We start from the raw sequence: 17,064 nt of genomic DNA, 5'->3' as shown, positions 1-17,064 counted from the left end.
AGGTGGTGGTGGTGGTCATGGCGCCTAGGAGCGAGGTAGGTTGGCGCAGGAGCAGAGCGCTGAAAGGGTCGGGTCCGAGAGGCTCAGAGCCGATCCTCACACCACCACCGGCCACCGCTGCAGGAACCTCCACCGCCGCCTGCCTGGCCGGCCGCCGCTCTTATAGGGCTCCCAAACCCCGCCCCCACCCTGCCGGCATTGGCCGATTCAAATAGCTATCTCCATTCGTATTGGTTCCTTGGAGTGCCAAGCATAGTGCTGCGTCAAGACTGGCTGCGGCAGCCCCTGCTCGCCCCAAACCCACCCGCTTCCTGGTCAGGGAAGATCTAGGGAAGTTCCCCCTCCCCCACCAAAAAATCTCAGAGATGATTGGACAAAGGACAAATCTGCCCCGCGCTGGGTACAAGTTATGCTCTACCACTTTAAAAAGTTACCTGACATAGATGGGGTAAAAGGGATCAAATATGAGATAACGAAGAAATCTAACTATGGACGGTGAACACACAGTGCAATATACATATACATCTTACTGTTGAATTGTACACTTGAAACTCCCTTTTATTTGTTAACCAATGTCACCATAAAAAAGAAAGGAAGAAAAGAAGGAGGAAAGGAAGGGAGAGAGGAAGGAAGGAAGACAAAGAGAGAGAGAAAGAAAGAGAAAGAGAAAGAGAAGGAAGGAAGGGAGGAAAAAGAAAAGAAAGGTTATCTGACAGAAAAACTTGCTCTGGCAGAGCTGGAACCTACAACTGAGGACAGATTGGTCATCGCCATACACTAATTTGCCTTATGATGGGACAGTAAGAGGATGCTCCTTAATGGATAAGTTACTGCTCCCTACTAACATTTACTGAATAATCTACTGTGTCTAGTTTGGAAACCTGACAGTCCCAAAGCCGAATTATGAGTCAGCAACAGAAAGCACACCAAGATGATCCCTTTAAAAACGACTGGGCATTCTTTATATTTTAATGTTACTATTTAGCTGTCATGGGTGGTGCATACACTAGACCAAAATTACAGTCGTCCTGATTTGAGGGCCTGTTCTAAGGCTAGTTAATGCCTGGCTGCTGGGAATGACCACTTCCCTTGCTACCCAGACTATCCCAGAGCTTTGCAGCTGTTTATAACCCTTAAGTCATGACTCTTCCACCTGTCTGGGTAAATCTATCCTGTAACAAATGCAGACACACTCGGAGGGCTCAAGAATGTTTACGAGGTAATAGGAAAGCCTTGGGCAAACAAAAGTGGGGGCCTTTCCGCGGCATTCGTGCTTCCTCAAAAACTGAACTACACTCCCCTTTGCATGGCCTCCTCCTCTCAGGCAGTTATAAGTTTACAATCTTGGTTAACCACTTTTCTTGGGCTTTCAAGAAAAGCCAGGGATAAGTTCTTCTCTTTTAGAAGGCATCGATGATGTCTTTATGTGCTTATCACAAAAGCATGAAGCACGCCACTTGTTTGGATTAAATCTTTCCATTTTTAAAGGTTAGGCCTAAATTTCCAAAATCTTAAAAAAAAAAAAAAAATTGGTCCTTCAGACCAATCTAGCTGATAAGCAACAAGCTTTCCTCAAAAATCATGTAATTATATAGCTTAGGAGGTAGTGGAGTATGGTGGTTGCTAGCTCAGGCTCTCGTGGGAGAAATCGGGGTTTGAAACTCGACATCATTTTCCGATCATGTTTCCTTTCATAAAATAAGGATAAAATAGTATCTAGACTCTATTTATAGAGTTTTGAGGCCTAAACGAGGTAACGAATGTAAACTGCTTGGCCCAACATATATTAAGTCATCAAAGTGATAGCTATTTTTATTGACTTATAAAATAATCATGTACTTTTAAAAAATCTTTTTTGTATGTTAAATGAGGGGTTTGGGTTTGACTCTTTAGAGTCCCTTTTGGCCTAAACTTTTGAATTTGTACTTAATTTGCCTTACTTCCTCCATCCTCTGTAGTCTAATAGAAGACAGGTTGCTGTGGCAACACAGCACTAGACTAGAAATCAAAAAGCCAAGGTTCTGGTTCTGTCCCTCCCAATGTAAGACACTTCTGGGTCACTTGTGCCCTTGAGCCCAGTTTCATCTGTAAAATGTGGTTAACAGTACCTACTGAGTTGTTGTGAGGTTTAGGAGATTTTACTTCTGAATTGAAATTTCTGCAGTAGGGTTCAGTCATGGTTATCTTAAACGAGTAATTCTCATACATAGCTTGAGCTGAGAACTTTTGCTTCAAAGATAAGGAATCAGTCCCAGGAGACCTTTTAATCTAATCTGATTTATGAAAAAGAGTAAATTTATGTAAAACACATCAGATTAAGGCCATTTTAAGCAGACCTGTATGGCACGTTCATTGTATTTTAAAGTAAAATTTCCAAAAATTTCTGGAATAACTAGCCCTATTTACTTATTCATGTATTATAATAGTTTTGACTAAAATTACTCCACTCCACTTGCTGTTGAAAGATGGAGATTTGGGATAAAACAGATACAATATGTAGCTCTGCTATAACATAACCTTTGCTCCAGATGACCAACTCAGTTGAAAATAGGACATTAATAATATTGCATTTTGTCCAAAAGATCAACGCAGATCAGGATGATAAGATGCAAAAGGATAGGGCAATGTGAACATCTACTTTTAAAATCACTGAGGCCCATCGTGATTTTTTAAATACCTATCTAGGATTCTGTATCAACACAAAATTTGTTCCAAATTCTCAGGTTAACCTAAAAATCTAAAATAGAAGACATTAAATCTTATGAGGAATGGTTTAAAAGCTCTTTCATGACTGACAACAGTGTTGTTCAAGCCTTTATGAAGCAGAATCTAAATATGTAAAAGATTAAGAACAGTCATTGAAACTGGGCAGGTCTCAAATCCTCCCTTCTGCCTCCCTGTCCTTTGTCGGCCTCTCTCCACTCTATCCACCTTTTGTATAACCCCAGGGTTTCATAAGATGCAAGTTTTAAAACCACTACCCTATATGCATGTGCATTTTCACCTCTTTAAATATAGTTAAGGAAAGAATAAGCAGGTACTCACACACTTCATAACTTTTCATCTTTAAGCAGTTAAGTGCTCTTCAATTTCCTTTAGTCCCACACTGACACTTCTCTACTATATTCAAAGTACTAGTCATCCATTTGTAATTAAATTCAGAAAGCCTAGTGATCAGTTTACCCAGTGGGTTTTTGTAAACCCGATATTCTCAGAATTTCCTCAGAGAACGTAATCTTCTGTTCTGAAGCAGGTAGTGAAAAATCTATTATGTGTGTGTACATATTTAAGAAATCTACTATCTAAAAGATGTCAGAAAATGTTTAAATCTCTAATAATTTTTCTTTAATATGGACATAAATGCCATTGCTTTTTAAGTTTGTTGGGGGATATGTGGAGTTTTATTCAAGAATGCAATGTATAACCTACTCAAAAGAGAATAATCCATAAGTTGTTACTCACCACTTGTGCCTACCAAGGTAGTAATTAAATTTTAACCAAACAAAAATACGTACTAGTCTATGGCCATGCCACCCTGAACAAGCCCGATCCCAACTAATATCGGAAGCTAAGCAGGGTTGGGCCTGGTCAGTACTTGGATGGGAGAACACCTAGGAAGACCAGGCGCTGTAGGCGTAAAAAATAAAAAATAAAGGATTGTAAGCTGACAAGGTCCTTGCGATATGAGGCCAAAGGTTGCCTCGCCTAAAAAAATAAAATATAATAAAAATAAAAAATAAAAATATGTACTAACATCTCTTAGCTCTCAAGTATCTGTTTTTGCCTTTCATGTCACCAGCTTTCCCACTACCTGGCGAAGTGTCCTGAATTCCCCAAAAGTTCAACCTGCCCCAATTTATTCCAGAACAGCAGAGGAAATGGGCAATACATGGCCTCATTATTGGGATGTACTCTCCCTAGATTCTGTGACCCAATCTCTTAGATCGATCTTTCACTGTGATCCAGTAAACACACATTACGAAATTGCAGATACTTGACTATTTCTGACTTACAAGAACAGCAATTGATGTTAACCGTAGTTTAACACATACTCAATATTTCCTATTCCTTCTATTTCATTATTTTTAAAAAATGCTGGCCATGTGCTTTTGAACTTGGTTTAATAACTGAATTAATGAATGGCCCACTGACAAGTATTTCTAAAAAGCTTTACTTCTTAACCCCACTATTGCAGGGTATCCATAAGTGTATCACTTATGTATGACTTAACCATATATATTTACACATAAGTTCTGCATCCATTAATCCTAAAGCCAAATTTAGTATACATCTGTTCATTCTTTTCTTAGCTGTACACACACACACACACACACACACACACAAAATCAATGCCACTAAGACAGCCCGTTTATTTTCTCTTAAAATCCGTTTGACATTAAATAAAATGAGGTCTCAAATATGGAAAATGACCTTGTTATGTTCTTACTTTTAAGGTAAACAAAATGGCACATACACACTACTAAGGCCTGACATGCCCCTCAGGTCCTCTTTAATCAGTGAATTGCAGAGGGAAGAGTATAAATCATATCTCCCCATTATGTCCTCCTCAGACTGAACTGAATAAAATGTGGTTTGTCCTTCCTTCAATTCCATATCATTTCTCTATTTAATAAATAAGCAAAATACTCCCCTAACCCATCTGTCTCATCTCCTAGAGATGAATTTTGCTTCCTTTATGAAATAATAGCTAAAATTATAAATATCAAATAACTTAGAAGGGTATGTCCAGAATAAATGTGGAAAAATTCTTCCCTTAATATTCCTAATTCTGTGGCAAAGTTAATCACATCTGCCTTAAAAATGGAAATTGCAGGACATGGTTACATAGTGTAGTGGTTAGCACAGCTGCTTTACACACAGAAGGTCCTGAGTTCACACCCCAGTGGAGCCATGGTCCATGGTCTATGGCCATGCCACTCTGAACAAGCCAGATGTCTGATCTCAGAAGCCAAGCAGGGTCGGGCCTGATTAGTACTTGGATGGGAGACTACCTTGGAAGACCAGGTGCTTTACGCATAAATAATAAAAAATTTTTAAAAATGTGAATTGCAAACAGTATATGTTACATGACAATTCTTGGACTTTTAAACTATTTCACAAAGACCCCAGAGGGTACAGGAAATTCAAAACTGCTTACAGGAAAATAACACTCAATATTGCAAATAACACATTCCTAACCTGTTTATATACTCTATTCTAATTACGATCCACTTTTTTCATTAGCTAACCACTATACAGATCAGTTTCATTTTAAAACATATTACTACATCCAAGACTAACCTTCAAGTCATCACCAGATAAAGAAAACCTTGTAGATGGGTCCTTTGGGTCTTAAAGTATTGGAGAATCATTAAAATCCTGAGAAATGTTTTACCTTAAACTCATTAGGGGACAATTTGGCATTATTAAAAAAAAAAAAACAACTAATGAAACAAAGATTGTATTCCATTTTTAAAATGAATAGAAAGTTCTTGGCCTGGTCTCTGGTTTCTCATTTCCATTAAGTGCAGGCCAATTGGTAGAGATTAAGGTATTCAGCTGAAGCCTGAGCATCCTATGGCAGAGCCCTTACACTTCACGCTAAATACAATTTTTATTTAAAAATAAGCTCAGTATGTAGGAGGCATTGTACTACACAGCTAAAACACATCTCACTTAACTCTTACTAGTTGTGAGGATGCCTCTCAGAATTGCTTGATTCCATATTGCTTTGAAAATACATTTCTGGGAGTAGGGCAAAGGTACTGGTATTAAGTTACTTCGGGATTCTAATGCAAAACCACAATCCAGAAACACTTAGTCATTTTTAAAAGCAGCAGCAACATCCTAACTCAAAAATAACCCTCAGTGGCACAGCTGGCCCTCTCCAATAAACCATAGTCCCCCCATAAAGACCTTGGAAAAACTTTCCAACAGACCTCATGTCCTGGGATTCCACTGTCTGCTGATCCAAGTCTCCCATTTTCCTCAAACTATTTTTACTTCTTCCCATCTTCCATTCAATCTCATCCCCTTTAGGTAGAATGTAATCTGATCATCAGATTAAAGTAATTCCCACAAAAACATGAACCGCCCCCCCAAAGAGCCAAATAACTTGACACTATTTCTGAAAAGTTGGTAATACTTTTTCTTTTGGCCTAAAAGAGCTTATATGACTATAAAGGGTGCGTGAGAATAAACATTCTCTCATCTCTCTATACAAAACATTCACTTAGATTCTATTTGCTACTTCTACGATATAAACACATGGGGTATTATTAATGTGAGGGCAGCCAGAAAGAGTATAGTTAAATTGTTGGCAGTGTAATTCCTATCATTTGAATGTCCCCTCCCAAGCCAAAAAAATTAATATGCAAAAATTACGTTTAGTATTTTCAACAATTCATATTTTCAGTGAATTTTTAAAAAGTGCTCCATAATTTTCATAGAACATTTGTAGCAACTTATGGGAAATAGGGCAACAGCAACAATCAAAAGTTCATTTAAGAACAGAAACAAGGTTCATCTTTAGTTATATACACTGACCCAAGTATCAATCAGCTACAACACACTATATTATTAAACAGTGCCATTTTACATATTTCCTTCTTTTTTAATTCTACCAAATGTTTTTCTACTATGAAAGAATTTGAAGTTTATCTTTCCTAACATAACAAAAACTCTAACATAATGTTAGCAAATTCCTCTGATTAAAGATCCCAGTTCAAGACCCCTTCCATAATAAAGTTCTCTGGCTTGAATTTCAACCTTAACTTTAGTATTTAGGACATAAAATTCCACTATTTAATTGTATCTAGAGCAACAAGAAAAATATACTTACCTGATTCCTTCTAAGAATTCTTGGGCAGTCTTCCCACACTGTTTCACAATATAAATTATAACAGGTTGGTAGCAAAATAAAAGTTCAGTTGATTCAAGATTAACTCATATACCTAACGGCCAAAAATTTACAGAATTCCTTTTGGGGAAGCTCATTCACTATAGAAATGGGGAACGTAAAAAACCATGGACTATACAACAGAAGTAGAGTGAATTAAGTGGATGACAAGGCATGAAAGCACATAGGGACTTGATCCAGAAAGGCTGCTTTGATGGGTAGTAGGGGTGGGAATTCAGTTTCTTGAAAACCAATATAGAGAACTCAATTGGAACTTAATTGACATTAACAGGCATCAGGACACCTAGTTTCTAGTCCGTTTTATAACCATCTAGCTGTGTGACAAATAACCCCCTGGATCTGTTTCCTCATCTCTAAAATAGGCCAGAATTAGATCATCTTTATATATCTTTCCTGCTGTTATTGATTCTATAGCTGTGATATTTTCCCATACATTCAAAAAACTGTAGCACCCTGCACATTTATGGATGTATGGATGTAAGAACGGATACACATATGTATGTAAATAAACATTTCCTGTCCAACATCCTCAAATAAAGAATAAAGACTCTTATTTTACATTAGGGAGTATTTACTAATCAAAGTGAAAGCTAGAATGGTTAAGAGATTTATCAGCAGAGTTAGCAAAATCAGAACTTTTTCCTAGCTGCATGCACTCACTCACTGTCTGTAACCAGATAGTGGTTACAGAAAAGAATACTTGGGAGTAAATCCACACATTACGGCCCAATTTTTTCTCTAGTAAAGTTGCATATTTGGAACTGCCTAAGCTTTTTGAACATCTGTAGCTAGTCATTTATATAACTTTGTTACTTTGTTTTGCATTAGTCTGTCTGAAAATGTAGCTTCATTTCTTCCTTGAAATTTCACTTCTCGCAGGCCTATTCATGTCATGTTTTTCCCTAAACTTCAACTTTCTATTTAATATTCCTCATAATAAAGAAAACAGCTCATTTTAAACAAGAAGTTTATTTAAACAACAAGACGTTTGACTTGAAGGGAAAACTATCTAGGATTCATTTCTTTTAGAGTAATTTATCCCTACTTAAAGACAGATTGCCCTACATGTAACAGCTACAAGGATTTTTGTTGTTCTTCTTCTTTTTTTTTTTTCCTTAAACAGTGAGAGCAAAATAACTTACTGGAATATAAAGATAAGAGCTGAATGAGCATGCCTGGAATGGAGAAAGGGGGTATTTTCACAGAACCAGTATTTTTCCCCATCCCATCTCCATTTGATGTCAATCAAAACATACCATTGGCCATTTAGTTAAAAAAAAAAAAATGCAAATGCTTGTGCACATACATCAGTTACTTTATGTACAATAAAGGAATGGGGAAGGGGAAAATGAAAGAATAGAGAAAACTATACTGTAGTAGTCAGGATGTGGTGGAACCAAATTGCCGTTTTCTAATTGAGAATGTCTTCTTGGTCTAGAGGAACAGAGTTCTGGAGTAAAGTAGCAGGTTCCCTTTTTAGTAGACACCTCCTGTCTGCTGCTGGAACACATCAATTGTATCTTCATCCTCCATTTCCAACTAGCATACAAGAGAAAAAACAAATTGTTCATTATTTTAGATAACCCATCGCTTAATGTAGCATCAGACTTAGGTTTAAATTACTTTACACTTGGTCTTTTTGTGAAGATTATAGAAAACTTAGCTTTTAAATTAAAAAGCTGAATATATCTGAATTAAATAATCTCTAACTATGGAAAATAAGAGTGATGTGGGTAAAGGATCTCATGCAAAGTTGTTTAGATAAGCAAAATACTGGAAATACCCTAAATATCAACAGAAACCCAAAGAAATGGTACACCAATATACGAAATACTATGTAGCTGTTAGTAATATACGAAATACTATGTAGCTGTTAGTAAAGAATAAGCAGATTTACACGTGCAGAAGTGGAAATATCCATGGGATACTAGTATTAGGCTAAAAACAAAAATTTAAAACTAGACAGCATTTCTGTTTTTAAAAGTTTATGTGTCTATAGTATGAATATATCCTTGTCTATGCACAAAACAGAGTGGTTACCTCTATGCAATAACAGAAGGGAACAGGGAAAGTGGAAACTTCTTTAAAAAACTAAATTTTAAAATGCTATCTACCAATTAAATTTGCAAGGTTTACTACCCGCATATTATACATAAACTAACCATGTTGACAGTAGGAAGGTTTTGGTACATTTGGCAACACTGTAAGGTAAATAAGCTTTGTAACATTTTATTATGCTGATAATTACGCTTGAAAATTTATTTCTAAAAAAAAGTAATTTTGAAGATAAAACTCTGGGCACCTAAAGACAAGAAAGGGAATTGTTTCTAACAAAGTTCAAATATAGGGGTAAGGGCATTAAAATATTAATGTCTCAACTCCCTTTTTTGTAAAATGGCACAGCATTCAGTTAGGAGAATTAAATGAGTCAAAGAAAGTAACAGAATGATGGGCACATACTAATCATACTGCTATTAAAATTGGCTAAGATGTTCTAATTTATCACAATTCTGCTACTTAAATATTGAGAATAATTCTAAAAGAAATCAATTTCATTCTAAAATTCAATTCTAAATACAATTCATTTGAAGACTTCATAATGCAGTTTGAAACAAATCCTCCTCACATTTTAATATCTGCAGCTAGCATGGCAGCAGACAAGCCTCGACTATTTTCTGGTGGTAGGAAAGGGCTTCAAAAGACAAAAAACACATTCTAATCATCAGAGGTTAGCACGACGGATTCTTTTTATTCTTTTAAAACCATCAAAACAGATCTTCCGCCTATCTATCTAGTGAAATAAAACTACTGGAATGTTAAATTTTATAGTAAAACTTTAAGTGCCTTCAGAGGATAAAAGAGCTTTTTCTCTTTCATAGAGAATTCGGCTCCTCCTTGTGGCTACAGACAATAATTGCTTCTTAGAGACTCACTAACAGATATTCAAAATATTCCTCCCTCAAGTATAACTTCTGTAGAATATCTGTTATGTTTCAATTTTTGTTTCAATTTTTTTGAAGAGTATCAACAAAACCACAATCTTGATGTGCTGCTTCACTCATACCGTGTTTAACACTTTCTAGTTCTGTAAGAACAGCATGCTAAGACAAATTCAAAAATACCCAGGCTACAATTTAAATTTCCATCAAAATATTTTTCCAAAACTGTCTTAAATGGAACTTGAAAGGGTAAAAAAAAAAAAAAAAAAGAGCTTCTGCCATAGAAGACAGCCCAGTAAATCCCTCACAAAGTGAGAGAACTGAAGTGTTATGTAAAGAGATTAAGGATCAGATAAATATTCACCTTTTGTAGAAAGGGACTAGAAAGCCACCCTCCTCTCAAAAGCCCTCCCTCCTCTCAAACTAAGCTATCAAGAGACTTGCTGTTAAGAGCCATTAGTTCCCTTTAGTTCACAAGTATAGGTAAAATAATTCAGCATGAGAGCTAAAAAGGTCAGGATCAACAGCCAACTGGTAAGATCAAGAGCTGAAGCAACAAAAACAAAAGGAAAACGTTCTGAAGAAACAGTTGTTTTAATTTTCACTGAATAATGTTGGCAATAGGAAAAAAAATGGATCAAAGTAACTAAATAACCTATTATCTTTACTAAGTGAGGACCAGTATTTTAAAACCATTGGCATTTCCTCAATCTATTCCTTTATTTTTCTTTCTGTCCCCCTGTGGTCATATTTTACATAGCTTTGAACTCTGGTAAAGAATTATATTCCAATATCTTAAAGTTCACAAATTTAATAAAGCTGTTGAGAAAAATTACAAAAAACATTACACAAAGAGATTTTACCTGTGCAGGTGTGTCTGTTTCATTGATTGGCTGCCCGTCAAATCGGAATCTGATCTGCCTCATTGACAAACCCTGGACAAAAGAGTTTAAAAGCAATAAGAATGCAAAAAACAAAAACTATATGCATATTTAGCCATGAATATATTAAAAGACAGACCTAAATAAATGATCGTCAATATGTTAACATTTCTATGTGGGTAAATAATTTGAGGTGACTTTCACTTCTTTAAAACTGATTTTCTTCGGGAAAAAAATTTTTTTCAAATGGTCTTCTTAAAAAGGCTGTATTGCCTTTGAGACCATAGCTACTCCAAGCTTGAATAGATGAAACTTGAATCAAAAAGCGCATTTAGATAAGATACTAAAAGGAAATTTAAAATAACAGATACACACAGCAACATTCCTCAGTGCATGTTAAAGAAATCACCAAATTAAAAAAAAAAAAACCAAACAATAACAAAAACTGGAAGTCATCTAAAAAGGTGTGATAATTAAAATAAAGTGTTGCCTAAACACCACCTTACCTTCATTTCTATCCGAATATTTCCTACCACCATGCACGCGTTAAGCTATGCCTCAACCCAGCACAATGCTAAGCACACCCACAGGCATTCAAGTTCTTATCTTTGGGCAGTCAGGACATTTTCACCAAAATGCAAGCCAATAACTATCCAAAAACCATCCATAAAACTACAATCCACACCCATGAAATTCCTGGAATAGCTCAAAAGAAGCACCTGCTTTTCAATTTCCTTCTTAGTATTTACCCAAAGCTACATTTATTAGTCAACTTATTTTCTAAATAAGCTCCAGGAGAGGGAGAAACCCAGACTGTTTTGGTTACACTGCATCCATGCACATAGTAGGTGCTCACTAAGCACTGATGGAATAAAATGGATGAAAATATCCATCTAACTATGCTTCACTTTTTTTATTTAAAAATAAATCTAAAACTACTAAGGTGGGGAGACTATGACAAAAAGGGAATTTTTAAATTATGTTACTAGAATTTAGCTTCTAGAAATTTTTATATGCATTTAAGGAGATAAATGAACCTAAACATGCCCCTTCTGCAAAGTGGGTTCCAATGTCTTACTTAATCAAACATTACCTTCCTGACATAGGGGTGGGGAAAAGGGGAAAGGAACAAAGCAGCAAAGCTGTTGGTTACTGCAGCCAAATGAAGACAAGATATGTTGTAAAAACAGCTTCCTAGGAAGCATCTTACATAAGATCCACCTCACTCCTGTATCATGTTCGAATTACAAACTATAATTAATTGTTACACAAACTCCATGCTTTGATATTTAAGAGAAAATTAAACTTGAGTTCCTAGGACCAAAAAAACTCAAAGTGCGCCATAAACACGAAACACCTGTAACCCCTTACATGGATTTGCTGAATCTGTTTTAAATCTGTAACATGATCATATTGCTTTCCTTTAAAACTCTAGCCATCAACACATAACACTTTCAGACTAGGCCTTGTCTTGAGGAATACAAGCAATCCCCCACGAGGTGACATCTACAAACTTAATTCCTCACGACTTTCAATTTTAATTTGTGATTACACAAAGCAACCAAGAATTCAGCACCGAGCATTAATTACCAAGTATTATTTATTTGTAATCCATTGTAGAATCCTTGCAGCACTTTATGGTAGGTTCTTTTTCCACTACATCCAGTGGTAGAAGGGTCACAAGGGGCAATCATTCAAAATATAAAGCGGGAAGGGCCCGGAACATAAGCAAACTGTATTCTTTTTGCCACCTGTTTTTATGCTTTTCCTCATCGATTAAAAGCTTTTATTTTGCTAGAGAGCAAAAATCCAACATTCAGAAAACTTGTCTTTAAGATTCCATAAATCAAGTAAATTCAAACTAGGAATTTACATTAAACCAGTATTTGGGGTTCTCTGCAGAATTAAATCTCTTCCCTGAGCTTTAGGGTTGTGCCCAGAAGAGTGGCATCGATTATCTCTTTGGGCCACATATTCTCATTCTACAAAAATGAACTGGACTAAATCAATGAATCTGTGCTCTCTGAAACCTGACCCTCCATGAAATAATCTGTTAGGGTAAATCCACACTAGAATGGAAAAGTATGCTGTTAGCTGAAGGCTATGTGGCTGTAGGCAAACTCAAATTTCACATGTTTATGAGAAACTTATTTGCAAACCAACCTCTGGAGATATTAGTTTGAATGTTCTCTACCATTTTACAAGCATTTATTAAACACATTCTATATATCAGGTACTGGTCTAGGATCTAGAGAAATAGTGAACAAAAAGGCCCAATGCTCATGGAGCTTACATTTTAGTGGAGACAAATATAGACATTATCAATGAAAAAAACAAAGGACTGGGTAACTGGAGCAGAAGCTCTTTGAGTTAACCAGAGAAATCTCCAAGGTAATAACTTATAAAGAGTGGAATAAAACGATTGAGGGTTCAGCAATATCCAACAGATATATGTGAGCCACATATTTTAAATTTTCTAGTTGCCAAGTTAAAGTAAAAAATGTTTTAATTCAGTACATTCAAAATACTATCATTTCAACATGTAATCGGCATTTTAAACCGGCCATGTATCTTACACTTACAGCACATCTCAGTTTGGACTAGTCACATTTCAAATGGCAAAGTCACATGTTGCTTGTGGCTACTATACTGGACAGCACAGGTTTAGGTAGAGAACAGAATTTGCCAATGGCTTTTATATGAGTTAGGAGGATCTTTAAGAATGAACCCAAGGTTTTGACCTCAGAACTACATGTAGACTGGTGCTTTTTATTGAGAGAGGACACAAGAGGAAAGGATTTCTAGGATTAAAGTCAAGAGTCTTCTCTTGCATGTTCAGTTTGGGATGCCTATGAGACATCCACTGGAACTCCTCCAGAGATACAATGCCAAGTAAGTTCATTAGAAAGTAAATGAGCATTCAATTAATTTTGACAGGAAATCTTTGATCGAGAATTTTCAATAGTCAAAAAAAACTTCAGCTATGCAAATTAGATTGGATAGATACTTTAGCCTTTTGATACTCTGTACCTACACTTAAAAGCAGAGAATCAGCCCAATTAGGTAATACTTCAATTCCCTCTTCCTTAGAAGGAGAAAGCATTTGAAACTTCAAAAGGGACTGTTTTACTCAAAACTCCAGGTTATTCCCAATTTAAAAGGAAAATAGGAATATCTATCCAAACTCTTCCTGAATCATATCTTCAAATCATATGTGCATTCCGACAATATTTTTTATGGATTACCAATGCTTCTTTTTCCTCTAGTGCAAATTAAGAGTGGCTCCAAATTTATTTAGTAAATAAAGCCTAATAACTGAAGGAAAAAAAAAAAAACTCAAGGAAAACTATTTACACTAGGTAATACACTAAATTTACTTTAACATGGCAGGAAAACTAAAAATTCTTGACTAACTTGATCTTATAGGACAATCTCCCATAGGGATAATCTGGAACACAGAGGATGTGCTGTTTTGTTTCTCTGGCACGTATGATGCCCCAGAACATGGTAGGCATCTGGTAAATAGCCAATAAAAAGCTCTTTTGGGCTCCTACAAGAAATATGGGCAGTCTTAAATATGACCATTTGGGATGGATAGGGTATCAATCAATATGTATAGTAAAATGTTAATGGTTAAATCTAGGTGGTGGGCATATGGGTATTCAATGTTCTTTAAACCTCGCTCTATGTTTTCATAAGTGTTGAAAAACAGACTGTTTAACAGCTAAAATCTAGTAGTAATTAAAGTTAAGCAAGATTTACAGAGAACTTAGTTGAAAACCACCAAATCTAAGCATGAGTTTCTGTTTTGTGTAAGGTTTTGCTACATAAAAGTTCTACAAAATGATTAGCTTTAAAAATTTCCCTGTAACATGAAAGGGAACTACTACTGTTCAAATGTGAAAGATGTCAGTGTAGAAAATCTTTAGTACAATAAGTACATATTTACTAATTGTTAGGGGGATTTTGTCAAGATCCTATCTTTTTAAGGAACTATAATAAAATGAAGATAAGGAATTATAAGCACAGTATTATTGCATTATAAATTAGGCATAAAATAAAGCTTCAAACTCAAAAAGGAGTCTATATCTTCAGTTTTTAAAATGCCCTTACATCTCATAAAAGAAGCCCATGTTTCAACTCAAACTTTTTTTATTTTGAGCCTATTTTTAGGATAACTGACATTGTAAATAAGTTGTTTTAGTCTAAAAGAATGATTTCCCTCGACTTTTACATATTACATATTCAGGGATGAACGAGAAAAATACTTCTGCCACATTATTACTGAATCAACCGATCTAGGTACCAGAGCGTTTGTTATACTTGCAAAAGTCATTTTTATTGTTACAGATAAAAAGCTTCTTTGAGTTTGAGTTTACATCCCAGCATCTGTTCATTTCTACTTCCTCTTCTTGATGCCTATTTACTATCATCTGAGTAAAATGCAAATGTCCCTATAATATAATGTTTATACATGGCTCAGGTTAAATTTCTTGACCTCTATTATTAGTGTAAGAGAAAAAACATGATTTTACATGCTTCAGAAAACTGCAATGTCCTTAATCTCACATTTTATTTCCACATTGATTAACATACCCAAAATAGTTTTGACACAAATTTTAAATAGATAAGAACCTGACAAGAAATTTTACCAAGTTCATTCTTATTTTCTTATTAAAGTAAAATTACATCCCTTTGGGAGCAAATCATGAGTGTGAGTATAATTTAACACATTTGTGACATAGGACTAGAAACATATATAGTAACCAAATTATCCTAAGGGTTTTCATGAAGAATCAACATACCAAGTATATGATAAAATTGATATGTCAAATATATAAGTGCATGTTCATTCTACCAATCTATTGTAATATTATGCTAGTCTAGTTTCTATCCTCATGAAAATAAGGTTTTTTTACTTAAATAAATTTTATTCAGTGAAAGTGCACATGTCAGTTCCTCACCTGTCGTTCACAATAGGCTTTCATTAGTTTACTAAGTGGTGTATGCCTCTTAATCTTAAACTGCACCACAGAACCATCCTGCCCCGCCACCTTCAAATTAATATGATCGTTGTTCTCAGTCTTGACTCCTTCCTGTTGAAAGAAAAATAAAAGTATAATTTGGAAAATGTGAAAAACAAACACCTTTTAGTAAAGCAGCTGCAGCCCAAGTTGCTTCAGAAATCAACAGGTTTCTCATCCTAAGAGCATACAGCTGTTTTCAGCCATTGAAATCAATCTGAAAGATGAGAAATCCTGGAGCAACAATATTACATAGCTGTCACAGAAACTGAAAGCCTACTTGCAATACTATATCAGTGGTAACAATCGATTTTTAAAGATGGGTCCCGCTCAATTTACTACCACGCTTTCTTGAATCTGAATTTTCTAAAATGGCTCATTTTATATCACAAAATATATCGTCTCTAAAAACACTGAAAATAAGAATTCTTTCTCATTCCAAAGTGCTTTAAATACATTGTGCAAGAAAACATCTAGACCTTGCAAGCCAAAACTCACTACAATTCTCTTGCTAAAAAGTTACCAAACTCAGTTTAATGACTTAAATCTTAAGCTACATTAACAAAACCTAATTGAGGAATATCCTCTGAGTCTCTGAGGCAGCGGCAATAACTCAGAACCACTATTAACATCCGACTCGAGCAGTTTCATTTTTGTTTATTTTTAGTTAAGAGCTCTTATTCTCCCCTCCCCTTTGTTGTCATGGGTCAAATGCAGTTTATTTATCCCAAGTCTTCCTTGTGGATTTCGACCCAATTTGTAGTTCACTAAAATCGAATGTAGAAGGAATTCTGTAGCCCAAAATCACTTCAGGAAACGGGAGGGTGTCACAAAATTAAACCAAAAGAAAATCCCGTGTGCCAGGTAGCAGTGTGTGCCCTAGTCCTCACGGGAAAAGCTTCCCGGTGCCTCAAAACCCGCGTTAAAAAGTTAAGCCTTTCAAAAGTCTTTCCGCTCGTACATCTGCCTCCAACTTCTCGACACCACATGGTCTCCACAGATTGAGGGCTCTTGGCACCCAAGGAAAAGCCCCTGCCCATCCCCCCCCCCGGGGACACTGAGACCATTGAAGTGGGAAATACTCCCCCGGAATCCACAACCCCCAGCCCCTCACGACGGCCCGATGTTCATCCGGCTTCCAGCCCATTGATTCGTCCCGAACCCGCACCCGGCCGGTGCGGCCCCGGGCAGGGGTTCCCAGATGCCCGCGGCTCCCATCCCTGAGGAGGGAAGTCCCGGACGGAGGGAACTCCCGCCACCGCGGAGGTGGCAACACCCGCCGCAGCTCCGCGCGGGGTCCG

The 17,064-nt window shown here is 36.3% G+C and overlaps 1 protein-coding gene and 1 pseudogene across 1 annotated transcript in view; one reads left to right on the top strand and one right to left on the bottom strand.

Moving 5' to 3' along the window:
- Positions 1-3,517: 3,517 nt before the first annotated feature.
- Positions 3,518-3,636, top strand: LOC112480088 (annotated as a pseudogene).
- A 4,398-nt stretch (positions 3,637-8,034) lies between these two features.
- Positions 8,035-17,064, bottom strand: part of SUMO2 (small ubiquitin-like modifier 2) — a 9,532-nt gene continuing 502 nt past the window's right edge. Inside the window, exons 2-4 of the mRNA XM_006912234.3 lie at positions 15,704-15,835; positions 10,722-10,793; positions 8,035-8,458 (exon numbers count right to left, since the gene is read on the bottom strand). Coding sequence (XP_006912296.1) covers positions 8,396-8,458; positions 10,722-10,793; positions 15,704-15,835 — 267 coding nt within the window. The 3' untranslated portion in view covers positions 8,035-8,395. The remainder of the gene's footprint in view (positions 8,459-10,721; positions 10,794-15,703; positions 15,836-17,064) is intronic.

The sequence above is a fragment of the Pteropus alecto genome, unplaced genomic scaffold, assembly GCF_000325575.1.
Source record: "Pteropus alecto unplaced genomic scaffold, ASM32557v1 scaffold134, whole genome shotgun sequence".
In the NCBI taxonomy this organism is placed as follows: Eukaryota; Metazoa; Chordata; class Mammalia; order Chiroptera; family Pteropodidae; genus Pteropus; species Pteropus alecto.
This window is presented reverse-complemented; position numbering and strand designations above follow the sequence as displayed.